This window comes from Opisthocomus hoazin, chromosome 3 (assembly GCF_030867145.1).
Source record: "Opisthocomus hoazin isolate bOpiHoa1 chromosome 3, bOpiHoa1.hap1, whole genome shotgun sequence".
NCBI classification, from domain to species: domain Eukaryota; kingdom Metazoa; phylum Chordata; class Aves; order Opisthocomiformes; family Opisthocomidae; genus Opisthocomus; species Opisthocomus hoazin.
In genome coordinates, this window is record NC_134416.1 from 55,699,234 (window position 1) to 55,722,219 (window position 22,986).

The 22,986-nt window shown below is 36.7% G+C and overlaps 1 protein-coding gene across 2 annotated transcripts in view; it reads left to right on the plus strand.

Moving 5' to 3' along the window:
• ROCK1 (Rho associated coiled-coil containing protein kinase 1) overlaps positions 1–22,986 on the plus strand; it is a 93,121-nt gene that overhangs the window by 35,613 nt on the left and 34,522 nt on the right. Inside the window, exons 3-16 of one of the 2 annotated variants that reach the window (XM_075416371.1) lie at positions 1,981–2,081; positions 2,890–3,027; positions 4,271–4,446; positions 7,321–7,405; positions 9,239–9,383; positions 9,665–9,803; positions 11,027–11,118; positions 11,302–11,461; positions 14,444–14,510; positions 18,293–18,381; positions 19,972–20,020; positions 20,587–20,722; positions 21,093–21,184; positions 21,313–21,559. In XM_075416371.1, coding sequence (XP_075272486.1) covers positions 1,981–2,081; positions 2,890–3,027; positions 4,271–4,446; positions 7,321–7,405; positions 9,239–9,383; positions 9,665–9,803; positions 11,027–11,118; positions 11,302–11,461; positions 14,444–14,510; positions 18,293–18,381; positions 19,972–20,020; positions 20,587–20,722; positions 21,093–21,184; positions 21,313–21,559 — 1,716 coding nt within the window. The remainder of the gene's footprint in view (positions 1–1,980; positions 2,082–2,889; positions 3,028–4,270; positions 4,447–7,320; positions 7,406–9,238; positions 9,384–9,664; positions 9,804–11,026; positions 11,119–11,301; positions 11,462–14,443; positions 14,511–18,292; positions 18,382–19,971; positions 20,021–20,586; positions 20,723–21,092; positions 21,185–21,312; positions 21,560–22,986) is intronic. The other variant, XM_075416372.1, reaches the window with a different exon arrangement.

Consider the following 22,986-nt stretch of genomic DNA (forward strand, 5'->3'; position numbering starts at 1 on the left):
TTCTGCGCTTATTTTATAGAGTGATTGCCCTGTGAGCCAGTCCTTATCCCATGTTATTTTTCTCTGGTTTATGTTGTATATTTCTGGAGCCTCCAAAATCTGCTTCTGCCACCTGAGGTTGTAAGGGTTATTGTTGCAAATGTAGAACTTAGTATTTTTCTACCATGTAGAATTAAAAGAATAAAGAAATCAATATTTGAGATGGTTGAGAGCCCTTTGCAGCAGGGACTCAGCTTATTTTGACACAGCATCTAAGCTTATAATCAAACTTCAGGGCAAGTTGGAGAATGGGATCTTTTGCCGTGGGAGCTATCCCACCTGTTTGTACAGTGTAAACTGGCCGGGTGTTCCACTGTTAGTGGGAGATACGGAACTGCATATTTAAATATTTTGCAGACTTGTTTAACGGATCTTAGAATATGGAGGTCAAATTTCCAACACTGTTGTTACTGTAACATATTGTCTGAAGATAATCAAGTGTTAGGATGTCTCTCAAGCAGTAAATTGCAATTTGCAATTGCTCACAAGCCCAGTGTACATTATTTAAAAATCCTTACCTTAGATTGCTCTTCACATGTACTTTCCTTAATTCTGTTTTGGCCATAGGCGAGGCTTGTGATTGAAAACGATTTAAAACATTCATACGGTGTCTAGCTTTCTTTTGCACCAATGTAAAGATTTTTCGTTCAGAAGTGGTGGACCTCTGGCTGTGAGATTACTAGTCAGTAAGATAACAATAAATAGAAAAATATTTTCATGAGAATTGCTGCATTTTAGTTGCATGCAGCCTTACTCATCCCCCCTACAGGCCAGTTTTTGCCAGGGCAATTAAGGCAATGCATTATTTTTTTTAAATTACTAAGTATTTTGATCTCTGTGTGAAATGATTTGTCAGAGTTTACAATTTTAATATAATTTGTTGAATTCAGCTAGTGGTCTGCTGCATTGTAAAGGGATGGCTTTCCATTAGACAGTAATGCCACAGAGTGTTTTTTCAAACAAAGCTATGTTTATTCCTGTTGCGATAAAAAAATCTTACTGAATTTTAGTGGCACATATGCTGCTTTTGTTTTAGATAATGGCAGAAATCTAATGGTAATTTTCTGCTGTCTGCCTCATCATTTTTTGGAGATACAAACTTAAAATATGACATTTCTCCTCCTTTCTCTTCCCCGGTCCTTACTTCTTTCTGAACTTCACTTTTAGGCCTAGAATATTATGTTTGAAAATAAATACCGTTGCATAATTTATTTTATTAGAACCATATCTGTTTTAGTAGATGTTTCTTTCTTTTAGAAATACTGAAGCATGAAGCTTTTCCATGTCATCTCATGCCAGTGTTGACCCACATGGATTAAAATAGACTGTTTTAATCTTTGACCAAATTTGGAATTAGACTATCTGCCCACTGGGAGTTTGTAAATTATTGTAGTTTATAGAATGACAGGTTTATATAAATAATCACAATGATTCCCACTGCATGTTTTAAATTAAAATCTACTTTTTTGAGTATTAGGAATAATAAAAATGCAGAAAAGTGAAAGCTTGTTTTTTAAAAATAGTTTATTCAAGCATCTCGTATGTGCACTTCATGATATTTTCTCAGATGTGGTGCATATTTATCCAGAAATAATCTTTCAGTACTGATCAGCTTACAATCAAGATCATGCTGGATTTGAAATTTTTGCATAGCTTTTTTTTTTTTGCAGGTAACTATTTTTAAAGACATTCCCAAAGTAAGATCTCCAGTAATTTGATTGTACAGTAGAGTCAGTGCATTAAGTTTATGTCACGTTTTGGTTACTATGGTAACAAGAATGAGTTCATGCATTCTGCAGAGAGGTTTCCAATAGGAAGGTAGGTTCAAAAGGAAGTCTCCTCTTTTAAGCAACACATCTTCTAATAACTGAAAAATTGGTATGAGATGAATGGGTTAAATTAAATGGATTATATATGAAATGTGAATTCTGTTTTATGTAGATAAAGACACGGTAAATAAAATGAGAGATCTGCGCATGAAAGCTGAAGATTATGAAGTGGTGAAGGTGATCGGTAGAGGCGCATTTGGGGAGGTTCAGTTGGTAAGTTATGTTTCTGTTTGTACATTTGAATGTATTTTGTAGTATTTGCTCATGTGTCTATTTCAGAATAGTGTTCAGAAGATGTGGTCTTATAATATTAAAGCCTTTAGCTCAGTGAAATTTTATTTCTTTTTATCCCATGGAAATGTTTTTGAGAATGTCAAATAATATTTCAGTACTCTCAAAGTACACAAGTACTTGTTTTGTGTTGCAGTCATACTTCTGTATTAAAATAAAAGGGAATATGTATTCCTCATAGTGAAGAAAATTAGCCTTTACCACTGTATACATGGACACTTGAATAAATCTCCAGGACTAGAAGAGTTTCTGCCAGCTCAGGGACTACATCAGGTTTTTGTGGGCAGAGTTCTCACAGATGAGAGATGTTGCGTGTTGTTTGTTTGTGATAGAGTAGCAGCCAGGCTTGTTCATCCTGCTTTATTGAATTGAGAAATGGTGGGAGAAACTGGAAATATGACAGCAAGTATACATGTCTGCTAATGAAAAAATCTGGAAAATGCTTATAGTTTTAACTTGATGGTATTTAACAGGTGCCAATACAAAGCGACTGATATGCCTGTGGGCTTCTATGTTGAATAACTCTAGCAAGTATTTTAAGAGCAATGAGCATATTGTCATGGAATGTAATTATTCTGTAGACCTACAGTATATAATTCTTTATAAAAATGTAGAGAGTCTTACAAAACTTGTTAAATAGCAAAGCAGTAAAAGTGATACATTCAGTAGTGTTCTTCATATGTTAATGTGGCAAGCTAATGTGTTCTGTATGTCGCATTTGTCTTCACAGGTAAGGCATAAATCCTCAAGGAGAGTGTATGCTATGAAGCTTCTGAGCAAATTTGAGATGATCAAAAGATCAGATTCTGCATTCTTCTGGGAAGAAAGGGATATTATGGCTTTTGCTAATAGTCCCTGGGTTGTTCAGGTATAGTGATACTTTTTTTAAAATATTATCATGATAGAATAGTTTTGTTAGAACACTGCATGACTTGGAATTACATGTTTTCATTTTTAGGTTTTCAGAGTCCCTTTTTGATTGTATTGGTCTGTTAGGGAAATACATTATTAAGATAAGGAATGCTGTACACAACAAATAGCACAGATATCACACTTGCTTCAAAACTGTATTTTGTCAGAACATTTACAAGATAAGCTATTCTGTTTATTATTAAAACTCTTTGCTAGATATTTATCAGTGAACCTGCTCTGTAGTAATTCTTTGAGGCATCCAGCATACCAGAAAGATATACTTAAGACACAGTGTCTGTATGTTCTAATTTATGTGTGTATATATGACTGCAGATTACGCCCACACCGGTTATTTTTTCCTCATTTCACTGTTATCACTCACAATTTTTGGGGTGACATTGCTGTCTTTGAACTTATAAGGAGTGCGCCTGAAGCAATCATCATGCATTGTGTGTGCACGTTACCTTATTCATTTAAACTGTTCTTACCCTTAAGCATTTAAACTCTTTTGTTAGGTTAGAATTAAACAAAATCATTCAAGATTTTCCCAGGTCAGATAGGTAGGTACATTACTGTCAGCCTTGGAGTGGTTGTCCAGAGTACTACTTTTATGATTTTCAAAAAGTTTTGAGTTAAGAAACTTAAATCTACTTGCACTACTCATGTTGAACAGAGCATTGATAACTGTAAGGGAGATACTTTTACTGAATTGCTTAAAATTTATGCTTACTTTCTATACAACAAATACATCTACAACAGAATAATAAGTATTTAGTCAGAACACAGATCCAGTCAGGCAGATGTTTGCAGTACAGTAGTTTCATGTTTACATATTTGTCAGCTAGCATCCCAATGAATAAAGGAAGCATTTTGTCCTCCTATGCAATGAGCGTTCTTTCAAATGATCTGAAAATTTATTACATCAAATTCACTAATCTTAATTTGTAACAAGGAGTCTACAAGGACTACTCCTTCCATTGTAATATAAAAGGGATGGAAGATCTGACTGAAATTTACTCTATAGATTAGTGCCTTTTCGGGAGATCTGCTGGATGATGCAAAGTTGCTGCAGTAGTTGTAGTAATTCTGTTACTCTGTAAATCAGTTTGTGCAGAAATTCCTTTGATTTCAAGCAGGCAAAAGATTAAAGATAACTGGAACATTCAGTGACTTGTTTTTCATTTATTTGCTTTTTACAGTTATTTTACGCATTCCAAGATGACCGTTACCTTTACATGGTGATGGAATACATGCCTGGTGGGGACCTTGTGAATTTAATGAGCAACTACGATGTTCCAGAGAAATGGGCAAGATTTTATACTGCTGAAGTTGTACTTGCGTTAGATGCAATTCACTCAATGGGTTTTATACACAGGTGAAAAAGAAAGAAGTGTTGTTATATAGTGTTGTTTTATTCTGGTGCTGCCAGAATGTCTTCAGTTTTTCAATTTATGGTGTTACTTCCTTATTATTTCATAGTTATTCTATCTTCCAACTTCAAAGATTCTTGCAAACCGAAACTACAAGTCTGAGGTGATACAGTCAAAGCAAAGGTTTTCAGCAGGCTGGTGTTCCTCAGTTTGGGGAGTAATAAAATTGTCCCACTTCACCAAGAGACACAAGAACTACAGTGGTATGAACACATTGGCTGCAAAATGGTTCTTTTCTTTTAGAAAAAGCTGTTTGGGGAATTAGATAGCAGTAGTATGCACAGTTAGGAATTATTAATTCTCTGCTCTGCATATGAAGGCTCAGTGATCCATTAAACAAGAACCTGTGAACAGTGTGAGGGAAATCTCCAAGCCACATGTTTTTCTCTAAGGGGCAAGATGGAAAATTGAGGTGCAGAGCAAAGAGACATGGCTTAGTTTCATATTATATACTTGCCCTAAAGTGAAATGTAGTCACTTCTCGGATAGGCTGAGAAGTTTTCTTTTTGATATTTGAACTTTTATCTGTTGTTAGCTTTTAATTGTGTTAACTAGAGCAGAAGAATATATTTTTCAACAGAAAATACAGGAAGAGTTTGAGGAAGACATATTATATAAATTGTCAATTTGTAATTTGGCCAGAAGATCAGTGTTAACATGTAAACTTTTGCAAAAAAAAAAAAAAAACCAAAGCAAAACAAACTACTAATCTGTTGCTTGAGGAGGATCTAGAGCATGGTTAATTATAGAGCTATGCTATGTCTAATGGACAAATTATCTGGCTGAACGTACCATTTATACATGTATAAATGCAATACGTGTATTGCAGGCTTTAGGAAGGAGGCATTAGAAGTTACCAGCAGCACAGCAAGTTTTTCTCCTGAAAATTTAAATTATTTTGACACTAGCAAATTTTTGGAATTTGTTTTCCACTGGTGTTAGTCTGTTCAAATATGAGGAGTGAAAGGAAACTGATGAAAATATGGGCCCACTGCTTAATGGATCAGGGACCTAGTGACAAAGGACATGGAAACGGCTGAGGCTGCCACCTTGGCCTCAGCCTTCGTTGATAACGTCTGCTTTCAGGCCTCTCAGGTCCCTATGCCTTGTGGCAGAGCTTGGGAGAGTGGAGCATTACTGTGGCAGAGGGAGAGCAAGCTGAGCCCAGTTATGCAAACTGGACATCCACATGTCCAATGCACCAGGTGGGCTGTACCAATGGCCGTGAGGGAGCTGGCCAATATCCTTATGATACTGCTCTCTGTCACCTTTGAAAGGCTGCGGCAAGTGGGAGATCCTGATGACTGGAAAGAAGCAAATGGCACACCCATCTTGCCCCGAGAAGGGCAAGGAGAGGAGGATCAGGGGAAGTGCAGGCTGATCAGCCTCAGGACAGTCTTTGGGAATCTTACAGAGTGAATTCTCAGGAAATTATTTCCAAGCAGATGGATGGGAAGGTGATTGGGAACAGCTTGCATGGATTTACCAAGGGTAAAGTATGCTTTACCCAGCCCAGTTACCTTCTGTGACGAGGTGATGGGCTCCACTGATGAAGGGAGAGCAGTGTGTGTTGTTTGTCTCGACTGTAGCAAGGTTTTTGATTTAGTCAGCTCGGAAAGATATGGTTTGAATAGATAGAACAAAGGGTTGTGCTCAGTAGTACAACGTCCAGCCAACAGTCAGCTACCAGTGATTCCTCAGAGGGTTGATGCTGGGGTCAGCACTATGTTTTCATTCACAACATGAATAGTGTTCAGGTGAGACAGAAAGCATCAGTCATCAGCTGCCCAGCAGGACTTTATAGGAAAGATGGAGCCAGACTTGAAGCTGCACACTGAAAAGATGAAAGGCAATGGATGACACAACTTGCAGAAAGGGCATAGCTAGCATTTATTAGGAAATCTTTTTTCACTATGAGGGCGGTCAAACAGTGGAAGAGGGTCCTAGAGAGGCTGTGGAATCTCCATCTTTGAAAAAAATTCAGAACTTGACTGGATTTGACACTGAGGAACTTGATAAAACTTTGACTTTGTTTGCTGTACTGTGATCAGACAGTTAACTAGGGCTCTTAGAAAAATCCCTCCCAACCAAAATTATTCTGTGAGTATACTGATACATTTCCACTGCACTGCATTTTACAGCTATGGCCGGAGTTCTGCTTTGAGGTCTCAGAAATACACCTTCCCCTGAAATTCATGTTATGGTTGCTTGATAACTGTTTCCTACTACTATTCTGCCTGAGTATATTTGATAACATTAGATGTACTGAACTTTACCAGTTACTTTATGAAAACTTCTTTTCTATATGGGAAGTACTTTGTGGACAGGGGCATAAGGCAATACTCCTTTTGAGCCATGGAAAAATATTTGTTCATATTATATTATTCTGAAAATGACATCCATTTGTTCCCTTAAGATAGAGGTGGTACAGAGAAAGACGCCATGTTTTCAAGATCTGAGATGGCTAACTCAGAACCAGAATGTCTTTTTTTTGTCTGTAGCTGAATCCTAGTGGAGGGGTACTTCAACCAGTGAGTGGTTTTTAGGAACTAGAGGTTGAATATTAATGTCCAGAATTATTAAATTTGACACTTAAGGCTGTATTCTCACATCTGTTATAATTTTTTAAAATGTTGTAGTTCAGCAGTCTGTGTTGGACATGATACTTAGAGAAAGCAGAAAAAAATGGAGGAAATAGTGGTGCTTTCATGTTGGTGTTTTTCCTTGCAATGTTGCATTTGAAAAACAGTTGACTTTTATTGTTTTCATAAGTTAAATAGATGTATTTGCTTTAAAAAAATTGTTTTTTCTCCTTTCAGAGATGTGAAGCCTGATAATATGCTGCTAGATAAAGCTGGTCATTTGAAACTAGCAGATTTTGGTACTTGTATGAAGATGAATAAGGTAAACATGTTTTTAATTTTGCTTTTCTGTTTGTGAAAGGAAAAAGTATTTAAAAGTGAAAAGAAAATATACTGAAAACTTTTTGACTAAATGAGGAGAGTTGCAAGTTCCACTCTATTCCCATTCTAATTCTTTATTTATCCTATTCAATGACAATGTACAATGCAGAAATAGTTCTTGAAGTAGGGACTGTATCAACTTCTGTACCGTTAGCTAGATAAACTTTCTGAAGTCAAGCCTTTGATTGTCTCTAGATCCTCTGGGTTATTTCTTAAAGTCTTTGGTTATCAAAAGTTAATTTAAAGAAGTGAGATTATTTTTATGTAGTGTGTCAGTAATGAAACAGTCAAAACTAATGTACACGTTGCTGAATCCCAGTTGCACTAATTAGCCATATGCTGATGTAGCAGAAGGGCAAATCTGAAGGAAACAGGTTAAAGAATGTCATAGAATTATTTATTTTTAAAAAATATATCCTGAGGTGACTAAAAAAAAAATATTTTGCAACAATATTTCACGTAGTGTGAAGCACTGTTGTTCCTTACACAAAACTTTGATTGGTTTGTGTCAGTCTGCACATGTACATGAGGAAAACAATCTGAAATACATGGTACTTAATAGAGTCTGTGTAATATGTACATTGTGTTCTCAACATCTTCCTGGAGCTTTGAGTAAATCACTGTATTTAGCTGCTTTGCCGTAAATGAAAGGTACCAATAAAAACCAAGTACAGGTTATGTGTAGAAATTCAAGGAGTTGCCTCAAGTCACAAACAGTCTGCTTCAGTGGAATAGCTGACACAAAATTTGGCCTTATTTTGACTTAATACAGATTTATCCTTGGCTGATTTTGTTCTTAACAATGAGGAATTTTGAAATGTAGAAAAACATTATCCTAGTGTTTAAGCTGTACGTGCCAAAAAAGCAAAGAAAAAATATTACGAAACTGTTCTGTTCTAAAGAAAGCAAAGCTAGCTGAGTAGTCTTGAGCCTAGTCTTGGGTTCCTCTAGTCTTCTGAAAGAGAAAGGTGACTCTGTGGGACAGAAACTAGGCAGCACAGGATCTTAATTTAGGTGCATTCTGGATTTGCTGCATACGCAACATTGAATTTATATTTGTTATATTTACTTAGTTATAGATTGTTGTGCAAGTTTTTCTACTGATTCATTTCTAGGAATGGCATAGGATTATTTCAGAAATGCCTGAATGGCATGAGAAAGGGACACGTGGTTGCAGCTTCAGCATTCTGGATGCCAGCTCCAGTGTGACTGATCTGTGTTCCGATAGCCCTTTCTCGGGGCTGAGGAACGTCAAGCGTTCTGCTCACCTGTTACCTGTTTGGAAGTCTGTCTACTTAGAGTTTCAAGCCCCTGTCCACATTTACTCTTCCTGGCATTAAGTATATTGGGTCAGAGGCGAAAAACTTGCACTTTAGCTGATCCTGGCAGCAAAATCCCTGATGTTGACCCATTTACACTGACAGAGGAGCTTTACCTGTTTACAGCACACCCTGTCACTATATGACACATTTATACTGGCTTGCCCAGGAGAGGCTGTGCAGGGTTTACAGGGCCTAGATGCAATTCTGATTTACTTCTTGGATATAAACTGATGTCTTTAAAGTAACTCTCACTATGTTTGACAAGTGTGGCGCTTTCTTCTGGACTTAGTAGTTTAAAATTTTAAAATGTTAAAATACCCATTCAAAAAGAATGTTTGTTGACGGAAGTTGAGGTTGATCTGTTGACGTTGCTTAGGCTGCATAAACTCTTGGAAATGGCTTGGAGTTTTGGATCTTATATTTGGGCCTGGCTGTTTTCCTTCTCTTTGTAGGAAGGTATGGTACGATGTGATACGGCTGTGGGAACACCAGACTATATCTCTCCTGAAGTATTGAAGTCCCAGGGTGGTGATGGTTACTATGGGCGAGAATGCGACTGGTGGTCAGTTGGAGTCTTTTTGTATGAGATGCTTGTAGGTGAGTAGTAGGATAATCAGAAATGACTATTTAACTAGCCTCCATGTTAAAATCACTGTTGTTTTTAACTGTTTATTAATCTTCTGACATAGGCGGTGATTTACTGATCCTGGTATTTACAGAATATGTTTTAGAAATATTCTGGCACAGTTCTCAAACATTTTTCCTTGCCTCTTGTTCACTTAATTGCTTACATTATTGCATAAGTAATTCAAATATTGTAAGTGAAATCTACAATACTCATGATCTGCTTTTTAATTTTTGCATTGCTGCTTTTTCAGGTGATACACCTTTTTATGCAGATTCTTTGGTTGGAACATACAGTAAGATTATGAATCATAAGAACTCCCTTACTTTCCCTGATGATAATGAGATTTCTAAAGAGGCTAAAAACCTTATTTGTGCCTTTTTAACGGATAGGTAAGATTTAAACTTTACTCAAAGTGAAAGTAAGCCTTCGTTAAGAGAATTTCCTCTCGTTTTGAAAGAGCCTATATATATTTGTTTTGTGTGGGTTTCTGAACTGCTCAAGAGAAGTGAAAGTCTTACCGTTTTGGTGTGAATGCAGTGTAACTCTGTTGCAATTTAGATGCCGGCGTAGTTAGGTGTTTTTCTGATCTCTGAATGCATTTCATAGGAATTAGGCTTTATTCTTCTCTGAATTACAGCAGTGTAAGAAACTGTTAACCTCTTGCTTAAAGTACAGAAGGCCGTTTTAACGTGCTAGTCAAGAGTTTTTTGGAACCTCAGTCTAAGTCTTTAAGTTACTTTGTCTACTCTGAATTAGTATTTTGTCTAACCTGAAGCAGTAGTTACTGACTGATGTTACTGCAGGCTAGACAGGCAGTAGCATCAGTTTCGTATTCTCTAGCCCCAGTATTTGGGAGAGGAGTCACCAATGGTTGCTGCTGCTCTTTGTGGTAGTAGCATGTATACTGGGGAAAGAGAAGTGCTGCTACTATGGGTATGTCTACCTTATAAATTTAGTTTGAATGTGAAGTGTTACTCTTTAGTAACAGCTACTGTTACATTGGTCTGTGTTGCACATTGGTGAGGGGCACACAAGATGGATTCCTTCTGGATGAAACTAAATCAAAGGATGCATTTCAGGAGTGTCCCAAATACACTCCCAGCTCTTAGTGGGCATTCAGGATCAGTGTAGAACCAGCCTGCAGGAAGCCTGTCTGAAACATCAGTGTTAGGTCTGTTTCACTTTGTCAGTACATTCCTGTTGTACCTGTGCTGCTTAATTAATATAAGCATAACTTTTGCGTGAGAACTGGTGATGCAAAGGAGGGCAGCTGTTGCATTTGCTGGGCTGCATGCAATTCGAACAACAGCATGAACTCCTGGAAAAAGTGGAACCTGGCTGCTGCTTGGGAGCTGCCTAGCCAGTCCACGATGGTGTGAACAGTAGCAGCAGGGCTTCTTACAGACAAGACTTAAAACCAGACTGTGTTCTGAAATGTAGCTGCTGTGCTCCTATAGATATCTTCACATGAAAAGTTTGAGACATGTCTACTTCTTACCTTAGTTTGAAAGGTAATTTTTTGTCTTTGTTGTTAGATTATGCCTTAAAAAGAGTCTTTCCTTCAGAATAATCTATGTAATCTCCCACATTTAACCAAAACAATCTTTAACAGGGAAGTGAGGCTAGGACGAAATGGCGTAGAAGAAATTAAACGACATCTTTTCTTTAAAAATGATCAATGGGCTTGGGAAACTCTCAGAGACAGTAAGTATAATGCTTTTCTCATGGACAGTGATCTGGCTTACTTATGTATTATATTAGCAAAAGGACTGTTGTATTTCTTTTAATGGAAGTCAAAGTTTTATTTACTCTGTACCAAGGAAAGAGATTTCTTAGTCACTTGAGTAATATGACGATTATTATCATACTCTTCTGCTTTTTTTCTAGCTGTAGCACCAGTTGTGCCTGACTTAAGTAGTGACATTGACACTAGTAATTTTGATGATCTGGAAGAAGACAAAGGAGAGGAAGAAACATTTCCCATACCAAAAGCATTTGTAGGCAACCAGCTTCCTTTTGTGGGATTTACGTACTACAGCAACCGTCGGTATGTATGCAGAAAGCAAGCTAATGGTGTATTCTTTTGTCAGCATTGTTTCTGACTCTTACTAATCAGTATTTAGATACAAGCCTATTCAGATTCTTATTAATGATTCAGAATCCTAATAAATTAGATTCTTTTGACGCTTCGATGATGATAACCAGTAATGTTAGTCATCAGTACCTTAAAATATCACACTGAATTTGTGAATGTCTTATTTTGCATGAAGAAGATTATATAGTGGTGCTGCAGAAGCTAAGCAAGAAAAAACCACCGTTGTCGCTCCTAGGCAGAGCTGCCTGCAGAGCACTGAATTATATATGTAGAGTCATGAATCAGGGATACAAATGTCACTTTGTTTTACTGCGAGTTAATGTTCCTGAGCTGTATGTGAAGATTCCGTACGTTACATCAGTGTTTTAGCATGTGATAAATTAAACCTTGGCTTAATAGAAATAAAATATTTTCTACTTGCGTGTTATCTGCTTCATAATTTTACTTTTTTTTTTATAAAGTGCTTGTCCACTGCAGAGTGAGATTGTGATACTGTTTTCACTGTTACTTAGAAGACTTTAAATTATGTCAGTTAAAATTATATTAATTCATGCTTTCAACAGCCGTCATTATTGTAGGCACTATGGATAGCTATCTGCATTCCTATAGGGGAATGTAGATAGGGGCCCATAGGAAAGGTGGGCAAAATCTTTTTAGCAAGGCCTGCTGTGACAGGACAAGGAGTAATGGTTTTAAAGGAGGGTAGATTTAGACTGGATATAAGGAAGAAATTTTTTTACAATGAGGGTGGTGAAACACTGGCACAGGTTGCCCAGAGAGGTAGTGGAGGCCCCATCCCTGGTAACATTCAAGGTCAGGTTGGACTGCGCTCTGAGCAACCTGATCTGATTAAATATGTCCCTGCTCACTGCACGGGAGGTTGGGCTAGATGGACCTCTAAAGGTCTATTACAACCCAAAGCACTGTGATTCAAAAAGATGTCGTTAACTTTCTCTTACTTTTAAAGCTGCTTTTAGTTGTGGTGGATGTTAGGCTTAAAATGGGCTAAAACTTCTAGTAGACTATGTCAGGTAGAAACTATTAGTTTTAATAGCATTTCTGGATAGGAAAGCCTTAAAGGAAATAAATCTGGTTTTCCTCCTTGCGTAGAAGAGGAACCACTTTTCCAAGCCTGTGGTAAAATTCTTTCCATCTCTGCAAAGAGTTGGATTTGTTGTTGCTTTCTGCATAGTAAGGCATAGGAGGACTTGCAAGCTTTGGGTACAGTTTGTGTGAGTTCAGCACTTCAGGATTTTCACCTACTGTTCTGATTTTAGTCTATGGTTTAAAAAAAGTCTTAATTTTTGCCTTGCAGGAAGATTTTGGAATATATTATCAAGGTTAAGTAGCATACAGAAGCTTGTTAATAACAGAATTTCTTCTCTCTCCCTCTTCCTTCTTGGGGGACAGTATCAGGAATTTAGAGAACTGAGTGGGTATCTTTTGCTGTCATTGAAGAACTCTGCTACTAAATACTGTCATAACTTTGTAGGCTTGCTAGAACTAAATTGCTGTCCTAGAATTGAATTTTGTCCCATAATACTGTGCTGGTTTTATAGTCTTGAAAAGTCTGAAGTGACCATTCATACTTGCTAAATGTGTAATCCTAATTTTTATTCCGGTTTTGTATTTAAAATAGTTTAAACATTTAAAAAATTGTATATATAGAAAAAAGGTGCACTTTTATCTCCCCCCCCCAGTTCAATCTTATTCGTGTATGCTGGAGAGTTTAAAGAAATGGAAATCTAGGAAAAGGATGTGACTTCTGTCTTTAAAGGAAGTTGTACAATCTTTTAGTATAGAATACTTTCTACAGCTGTAATCTCATTGATTGTAAACTAGGAAATATGGTTGTTTATTATTGAACTTCAGCTATAACACAGATTTCAGAACACTGGCTGAGATCAGTACACTGGCTGAGAACCCTTTGCAGCGCTATCTGGCTTGTGTGTTCTCTTCTGCATTCTGATAGAGCTGGTGCTCTGTCTGTTCAAATATCACATTCTCACTGCTCAACAGCTCTGGTGTGCAAAATATGATGGCTTCATGTACTCAAGACAGCAAGCCTCTTTCTGTAGGAAACTTCTCTTTCCTCTTTGTCATTTGATTGTCTGAAAGCAGTCTTGATTTTTGATTTAACCATGGTTTGGAAATGTCTTTGATTTTACCCTCCTTGATCTTTTGGAGAGGTTTTTGTGTATGTGAAAAGATGCATGTGAAACAAAATTGAGGATGTGTCCATTTTTCTCTGTTCATGTGTTGCAGAGTTTTTCTTCACGTAGTCTGATGCAGTTAGAGATGCTTTACATCTCTCTAGATCAGTTATCAGGCCAAGAATATCACATCAAATACCAAAGGAATCTGAAGATAGTAATTTGTATTTATTTACCTGACTTCTCAGAATCATGACAAATAGAAAATTGTGGTATTTTTAGAAAACACTTACGTAAAATAAGAATACTGGCTTCAGGGCAAACTTTTTGTGTGTGAAACTCTTAGTAACTTTGTTAAGTTACACAATCTCTGCAGAGTTCGCTTCACTACTGCTACTTGCTGCAAAAGTGCCTGAGTAAATATTTATGGGATGGAAGCCAATGAGGGTGTTGTAACCATGGAAAGCAAAGATTTTTTTTAATGGTTATTAAAAAAAAGTGGTTGTATTAGTATTTGGCAGAAATCCTTTTTTTCTGAAGGTCGTCTACTGCAGCTTTCTGCTTTAACCTTTACAATAAATTACGTTTTTTTCAATTAAATGTGCTTAAATCTTAAAGTATAATAAATATAGAACTGAAAAAAATCTGGTTATGTTACTATTTGGTTATCCACATTTTGGTGCAAAAAAATCTGGGGGTTATATTTTAAGATGATTATATTCTGTTTTTTTCGTAACCTTGCTTCTAAACAACTCTTAAAAGTTTTTAAATGTTGTTGCAGGTATTTAGCTGTCTCGGCAGAAAATTCCAATGATAACAGAACAGGCTCCAGTGTGGACAAAAGTGTGGTATGTCTCACCGATATTCGGCTTTGTTGGATCCTAGTAAAGAATCTATTGTGTATATGGGAATAAACTCTTTGAATGCTATATGTCTCAAATTATTTTAGTGCTTGGAGTGTGGGAAATCAATGCATAAATTTTAACTGTTTAGTATGGCCTGCCTATTAGAGTTATTGGTAAAACAGAACTTCAGTTCTTCGTATAACATTTGTTTTCCTGCATACTCTTTTTGTGGAACTGGATTCACAGGTTTGATCTTTAGATACATCAAAGTGTTTGTGCAGTATTTTTAGACTGCCGTATCAATTCCGGGCGTACACTGGCTTTGTGGCAGCCATGGAGTCTGGACGTGAGTCTGACAGGAAGCTTGGGCTTTCCAGCAACCCACCAGTTTAATTGTGGAGCTGGGCTTCCCGTGAACTAAGTGGGAGATGGCAGATAATGTACCAAGCTTGGGTATTCTGCTCCTTCCCGAGGGTGCCCCACAAGCTATTGGGATTGGGGCACTGAGGATCTGCATTTATAGAGCAGTTCACCTAGCAAGAAATATTTAGGAATTCTTTCAGCTACTGCTTCCTAAGCTTCTTGGCAGTCAGGTTTCCAGGAAGGTACGCTGAGGTGGAAAGAAGGCCTGCTTGGATTGGAGAAAATTTGTAAAGGGCAGCGGAACTGATTACGTACTTTATTGGGTTAACTGAATTTATTAAACATTCAAGTGACTTGATTTCTTTATGTATGTTGATGTGTTTCATAAATTTTGTTTTCCTCATAAGCATTTGGCTGTTAGTATGGTAAAATTAAAAACAGAGCAGGACTTTCAAATGTTTGCAGATGCTTTAAGCTATGTGCTGGCCTTTGGTTGACTTCGAAGAGAGTTGCTGAATGGACTTGGCATATTTAGTGAGGTACAGGCGCCTGCATGTAGTTGAAAAACCCTCAGTAGTCCTGTCCATATTGTCAGGTGTATTTGAATGTCTTGTTATTTTAACAGTTTTGGGACATGAAGCTCTGAAAAGGTATGAGTTATAAGAGAAGTTTAAATAAACGTTAAGTCTTTACTACAAGGTATTTTTACCCCGCAGTTCTTTCTCAGCTGTTTTTCTTTCATTACATGCTGCAATGAAAACGGTAACGTTGGCACATGGTTAGCACATTAATTCTGGAAATATGACATAAGATGTTACCTGGTCTATCTGCATTTTGGCACGGTGCTGAGTGTCTTCTGGGAGGAGCTGAGTGCCAGAAATTTCCAAAAAAATTCATTGCGTTTTGCAAGTTGTGTAAAACTTCCCAGAATTAGGCCAGAAGTTGGACAAAAATGGAATTTGATGTCCTTTAACTGAATTTCAAACCTCTTCGAAGATCTGTTTTTTTATTTCGGTTTAGTGCTACCATAACCACCTATAAACAGTTCAGATATTAAGAAAAAGGAGATGAACAGATTGTTTTGCACTGGGTCTTTGGTTTTCTTCGTTGTTCAGGGTGCAGAACCAGACGCACTATGCTGTGGTGATAAAAAAAAAAAAACAAACTGGCAGTTCCAGAGGGCTGCTTCTTGGCTTCTCTGCTGTAGGCAGGCCTTTCCATAGTCCTTTCCTCCCCCACCTCCTACTCAAAATGGAAACTGAGAACAAACTAAAACATAAAGGAATGGTTTTATACTGAGTTAATTGTAACTCAGGATTTTCTTAAGGTGCTATTTAGTCAAATTGTGCAGAACTTCTCTGGAAGCCTGTTATCTCGTACTAATATAATTAGACTGCTCAGCAAGCTTAGGTGGGCCCCTTGGGGTACAGCACTATAAAAGCATCCAGAGACAGAAAGAAGCAAGAGCAAGCAATAGAGGTCCGAATTAGTAGGAGTCAGTACAGAAACGCCTTAGTTGCCAAGTATCTTTTTTGACCTGTTCCTCATCTATCCCATTTAGTTCCTCTATGCAGCCTGTCTGGAAGGGCTACGAAATGAGTAACCAAGAAATGGAAGAGCAATTATGTTGAAACTTCTTTATCCTTTATTTTTTTGCATTAGCTGTGGTCCCTTTTTACTAAAGTGAGAGCTAGCCTTTAAATAGTCTTGCTTCTTGCTTTATTTCTCAGTGGTTCATACCAAAGAGATGAATGTGTTGTGTACTGGTCCTCGTTCCTTTATCCTCAAAGTTTAGGTTTAGAGGCCATCTCTCTGGTTTTTTACTACACCATTGGCTCATCCACGTGGTGTGGTTATGTCACACCAGTAATTGGTTTTCCAGAGCTGTTCTATAAGTGCCGAGGAGTCTATTTCTTCCTGAATTTCCTTGCTCTTTCAAGGCGTTGTGATAGGTTGCGGTAAATATATAGAATAGAGTGGTGAATATATAAAATATATAGTTCCTGGTTAGTCCCCAGTTGCCATGTCTGTGTTCTTCCTCTGAAAACTTCAGAGTAGCTGGAAATGTGGGGAAAAAATAGAAGGAGGAAATGAGAAAGGATCTCCAGTTATTGAGAGTACCTGAATGCCTCATGCGTTATTTCCTGCTACAATGGGAGGGAGGATGGATTGAAAGTAGGAAGTAAGAAAAGCACCAGCCTGAAAGTAGGCAAAAACAATCTCACCTGAATCTTTCTCATTTAATATGGATAAAGCATGCTATAATGTGTCCAAAGTGAAATCTTAATTTAGGACTGTACAGAGCACAGTGCTTGTTGAGAGCACTTACTGTTGCTATCAAAAAAGAATGGAGATAAGCGTAATTTGTCTCCTCTTCATGATCTTAATGAGCAGTTCTAGTTTCTCTAAGCATATTTTGTGGGAAAATGAAAAAAGGAAGAGGCGGACGTAGGAGGAACTGTTCTGTTTCTCCTTTTTCTGGGATGATTGTGCAAAAGGAGTAAGGCAATTGTCAGGTTTTGAAGTTAGAACAAGGAACAAGAAAGCAAAGGGTCAGAACCACTTGAACATGTTGTTTTGAAAAGAGCCTAGGTTAGGACTGTAATTCTTCTCTATGCAGTTCCAAGAGAGTTGAGGGAAATGTGGGAAAGCTAAATAAGGCTGAAATCCTGACAGAAGGAATAAAAGAGTGAATCAGCCTGGGGTTGACTTAATGAATTTCCTCGAAGTTGACACCATCTTGTTGTTAATTGAGGATTTTGCTCATGTTGGAGTGGGATTATTGTGCCCAGAGTTCCAGCTGAAGGTAGATATTTTGAGACTACATGAAAAGAACGAATTTCTGATTTTATCATGCTGGCAGACCATACATGCTATACAGTAACGTTTTGTATTAACATCTGAAGCTTGCTACTGTTTTTAAACTATAGTAGGTTAATAGATGCTAAAAGCATATTCCCCCCATTGCTAATAACCGACAGGCCTGGTTCTGCTTCTTGAGCTTGTTGAGAGCTTGAAGATGCATTGCAAAATACGTGTGGTGGTTCATGCTAGAAAAAAAAAATATGAGACTAATCAAAATGTTTTCTTATATCTTTGCAGTAATAACTTTAGTCTCGTTCTGATAATACTTAAAGCAAGGAGGATTTGACTTAGCCCTGTGAATTCTGATGGAACTATTCGGAACCCTAAAATTTTATGTGTGTTCAAATGATGAAACTGTGTCATATTAAAGTTGTGTCTTGTAATTAATTTTTTTACATTTTTTGGGGGGGGAGGATCACATTTTAATAAGGTAAAAATTTAGTGTTTAGATAATACATAATATTATAACATATAACGTAAGCAGCACTGAATATTCTGAAATATTTAGGTTTGTTAATTTAATGCATGTTCTTTCATGTACAAATATATATAAAAAGCTTGAAAATATGCAGAAGGTGATCTATGAGTTGGAAGAACAACTACATAATGAAATGCAGCTGAAAGATGAAATGGAGCAAAAATGCAGGTGAGACTTTGAACTTTAATTGTTTGCATAATTTAAATATATCTAACACTTCAGTTCTGTATTACCGCTTTAGGGATTACCAGAGTAACACTAAGAAAGGTACTGTAGTTCTCCAGGGGTGTTCCAGGCACAGTCTTGAGTCATTCGAAAACAATATTTGGAGGTTTTTTTTGAATATAGTATGAAGAGAATGTTTTATTTTCATTGGAACCCATGTAACAAATACTCTTTCTGAACACTTGAATGTTTGAGTTTACCCAATACACTGAAATCAGGTATTTTATTGGACTGAGGTACGCAATGTCGTGCTGACTTTCTAAAAATGTGAAATACTGTATGTACAACATATATTGGATTAGTAAAATTAGCTGTCTGGTTTCTAAATACATGGTACTTGTTGGAAAAACACATGCCTTTTTTTTTTTTCTTTCCTGTGACTGGTAGACAAGAACAACTGTTTGCTTTCTCAAGTCTTGTTTCTGCCATGTTGAAGAAGTAGCTACATGAGAATTTGCCTATTTCTTGCAGCTACGCTTATGAACAAACAGTTGGGATTCTTCTTTGCTGATAATCAGAAATTTTTGCTCAGATTCATGCAAACTAAATTCCCCTTCAGTTAGCTTCTCTTTTTGAAATCTTTTGCTGAAGACCTAAATAAAGCCAAGAGGCAACACGAGGTATAGGATCTAGGCAGAATTTAGGCTTGTGACTTAGGAGCATAGTGTGTAGCTGTACAAGCTACTTATGTGGGAACTGGTAGCCAAAATGGTCTGGTAGGAATTTAGACTGTGTGACACTGTCACTTGCTTAAACACAGCTTCACTGTAGACACATTCTGATTGCTTTCCACAAACAGGACGTACATTGCTTGAAAGATGCTCAGTAACTGTCTCCCTGCAGTACTACAAAAGTTGTCAGAGCACAACAGCGTGTCTTCTGATAACGTCATACTGTTTACTGCAGAGTTAGTAGATAGGATATATTGCTGTAACTGCTCCTTATTGTACCTGACAGGTAACATTGTCTGGGGCCTTTTTGTTACCTCTTTGAAGAGGGATAGGTAGCTACAAAAATGCAATAGCTGTGTCAATGTTATTGCCAGTCAACTGACATTTTATTATGCACTTAACCTCACTCTCCCTGGAGTGCTGTGTTCTAATACCTTGCTTCAACACAGAGACTTAAATAGTATTGTTGAAATGTCTTTCTCCATAGTAGGGTGCTGTCTATTGTTAAAATAATGAACCATTTTAGATATTTGGACAGTTCACAACTAGAGGAGGTTCACAAGTTTTAGCAGTATTCTTATTTTAATGAAAGCCTGTTTTTACATTTGCAGATTAAGGGAGAAAATGTGGCACCTAAAGTTTTGCATATATAATCTACAGCAAATTTGATAAATGCTTAAGAATATATTCTAGAATTTTTTTCCAGTGATTGATTGTTTTCTTCAAATGCTTATTACAAAATAGCATTAGCCAAAATATAAAAGTTCACTTTAGTAACGGTCCCCAGTTATTTCACTAGAAGAACACTATGTATAATGTATCCTTCTCAAATATTAATTAAATGATTTTTTTTTATTTTTAGATCTTCAAACATAAAGCTAGACAAGATAATGAAAGAACTGGATGAAGAGGTAATTTTTTTTTTTCTCACTGAAGCATTATTCATTAATGAATGTGGATAGTACTTTCATGATTTAAGATATTTCTTCAGGGACTAAAAGAATTCTTCCGAGTTTAAATTTGAGACCAAACCATCACATTTCAATACATAGCATTGTGAGATACATTTTTATTTGTACACGTTTTAAAAATTTTTTTCTTTCTGCAATTCACACTGAATTCTGTTTCCTCTACTAAGTGTTTTGCTTAGTCTTGCGCATCACAGTTTCTCTGGAGTTTATCAAAATTAGTTACTCTAAAATTTAATGTACAGGTAATTTTCTATTGAGTCTTTATGTTGTCTCTATTAATAGTTACCTACATATAATCACTTTAACAATAACTTTTCTAGTAATTTCATAAATTTGTTATATGGAAGTTAAAAATGCCATCTTTTCTGAAAAGCTTTTCAGGGAAGCCAGAAACTCATGCATTGGAAATGATGCATCAATTTCCTTGATTAATTAATTGCAGAGATACTGGTTTAGGTAACATTTCGTAAAATGTAAATAGAAAATACCAATGCTTTTAATTTTAGGGAAATCAGAGAAAGAACTTGGAATCAACAGTGTCTCAGATTGAGAAGGAAAAGATGGTATTGCAACATAAGATAAATGACTACCAAAGGAAAATTGAACAAGAGAATGAAAAAAGACGGAATGTGGAAAATGAAGGTATGCCATGTCATCCAAATGTTGACACTGGTGAGGTATATGGTGTATTTTGGGGAATAGTTTACTACCTTAGCATCTTAAGTGCTATGCAACTTTAAAGGGATCTTTTAAAATAATGAACACAACTTCTGAGTTTGTTTTTATTTGACTTTTAACAAGAACGCAATAGTTTTGTCAAATTTTGTTCTCTACAGTGTGCGTTGTTGTTCTGGAAGCACAGAATTTGACCTAAAAATGTATATAAGAAGCAAAAAGTCCACAAAAGACCTATTATATGCCAAGAATTTATTTGAGAGTATTTATGTTAAAAAAAAAAACAACCCTAAGGATGTTTTTAATCTGATGTATTAATGGTGTAATTTCTCTTTAGTGTCCACACTAAAAGATCAGCTGGAAGACTTGAAAAAAATCAGCCAGCATTCACAAATGACAAATGAGAAGATAACACAGTTACAAAAACAAGTATGTTGCTTCTGTTCATTGTCTTTGTTAGTTCTTAAATTTGAGAAGCAGTATTGAGCGTTCAGATATAACAAAACTGCTCCCATTTATTTTTATATTTGAGAATCTTGTCTGTTTTATTTTAACAGCTAGAAGAAGCAAATGATTTGCTGAGGACAGAATCAGATACAGCAGCAAGACTGAGAAAGGGTAACACAGAAATGAGCAAGTCATTAAGTCAGGTAGAATCACTGAATAGAGAACTGCAGGAAAGGTGCAGAGTTCTAGAAAGCACCAAACTGCAGGTGGAGAAGGATTATTACCAACTGCAAGCAGCTTTGGAGTCGGAACGAAGGGACAGAAGCCATGGATCTGAAATGATCGGAGAACTACAGGGTAATTCTTCTGTATTTATACTTTACCAAAAAAGTTGCAACAAGCCTACTTCATTAAATAGAGTACAGTTACATAAAGGGAGGAAAGCCAGCCTGCAAACTGAGTGTGACTTAATAGAGCGATTTCTGAAGATTGGATCTTGCTTCCTGATCCTGTCTGAGTGCCTCTTGGGAGGGAGAGTATCAGAATCAAAGAGTGGGATATCACTGACTGTAAGTCTGAGGGGCTGCCCTGACTAGAAGTCTGAGCCCAGTGGTACAAAAATAGGAAGAGCTGATACAGCACTAGAGAAGACACAACACTTTTACTACCTTGGTGCAGTAGGCAAGTTGACGTACTCTGTGCTTTATCTTCTTTCATTTGTGGAGAAAGCTATTTCGTTGTTAAATTGCATTTCTTTTCTTTTATGATGCTTCTACATTACTTTATAAGCAAAGTGAAGAGCACAGTGAGGGATGCAGGTGTGGAATACGTTTTTCAGGATGCTTGGAACTTTTTACCATTTGTACTTCTGATTCTTTATACTAGAAACTATTCAGATACGTTAGTTCATGACTGTGCCTATGCTAATGGATCCTGCCTCTTAACTTGTCATTTTAAACCATTCCCCTGCAGTATTGAAAATCATTTTCCTGGAGGCACAATCTTTTGTTGAGGACTTTTGAGCTGGTTTAGATTTGGTTTTTTGGAGGTAAACTATACTAGCACAAAGAACTAACTATCAAGAATTGAGTTGCCCCTTTACTGTGCTTCAAATATAGTAAATCAATTTCAGCTGAATGATTGTAAAGTTCTTCTGAAAAGACTGAGTGTAGTTTGATCCAGTCTGTTGTTAATTGCAAGCAGGGGGTAAAAATGGCAGGAGAAGACTATTCTGTGCACTTCAAAATGTGTTTTTGACCACATCCAACTTGGCAGCCTGCAGGAACAGCATCTTTTTCTGAAAAGGGTAGGGTTTAGATGCTTTGCCGGTATATACCCAAATACTTTTGTGTAATTCAAATACTCATACAGCTGTTTTTAAAAGCACATTTAAAATTAATGAGAAAATTACAAGATTTAGGAAGACTTTCTCTTCATCCATCTCATAGTTTCTTACATATTGCCAGGATGTCTCTGTACTTTAAGTAAAGTGGACTGCACTGTAGACAGATGTATTTGAACTGATAGGTATATTTTTGTATACTGTATTTAAGGTATTAAGTGTAATATGGAGTAATCTAAAAGATTTTTTTAATCTATTTATTTTAAAGCAGCTAAGGCAAATTCTTCAGTCTAGAAATATATACTACTACTTCATCTTATATATATACACTGCTACTTTGGCATACACGTATATATACACACACAGAGTACATGCTACTACTACAGCTTTGGGGGGGAGGCCTTATTGCAGCTTTTCAATACTTAAAGGGAGCTTATAAGAA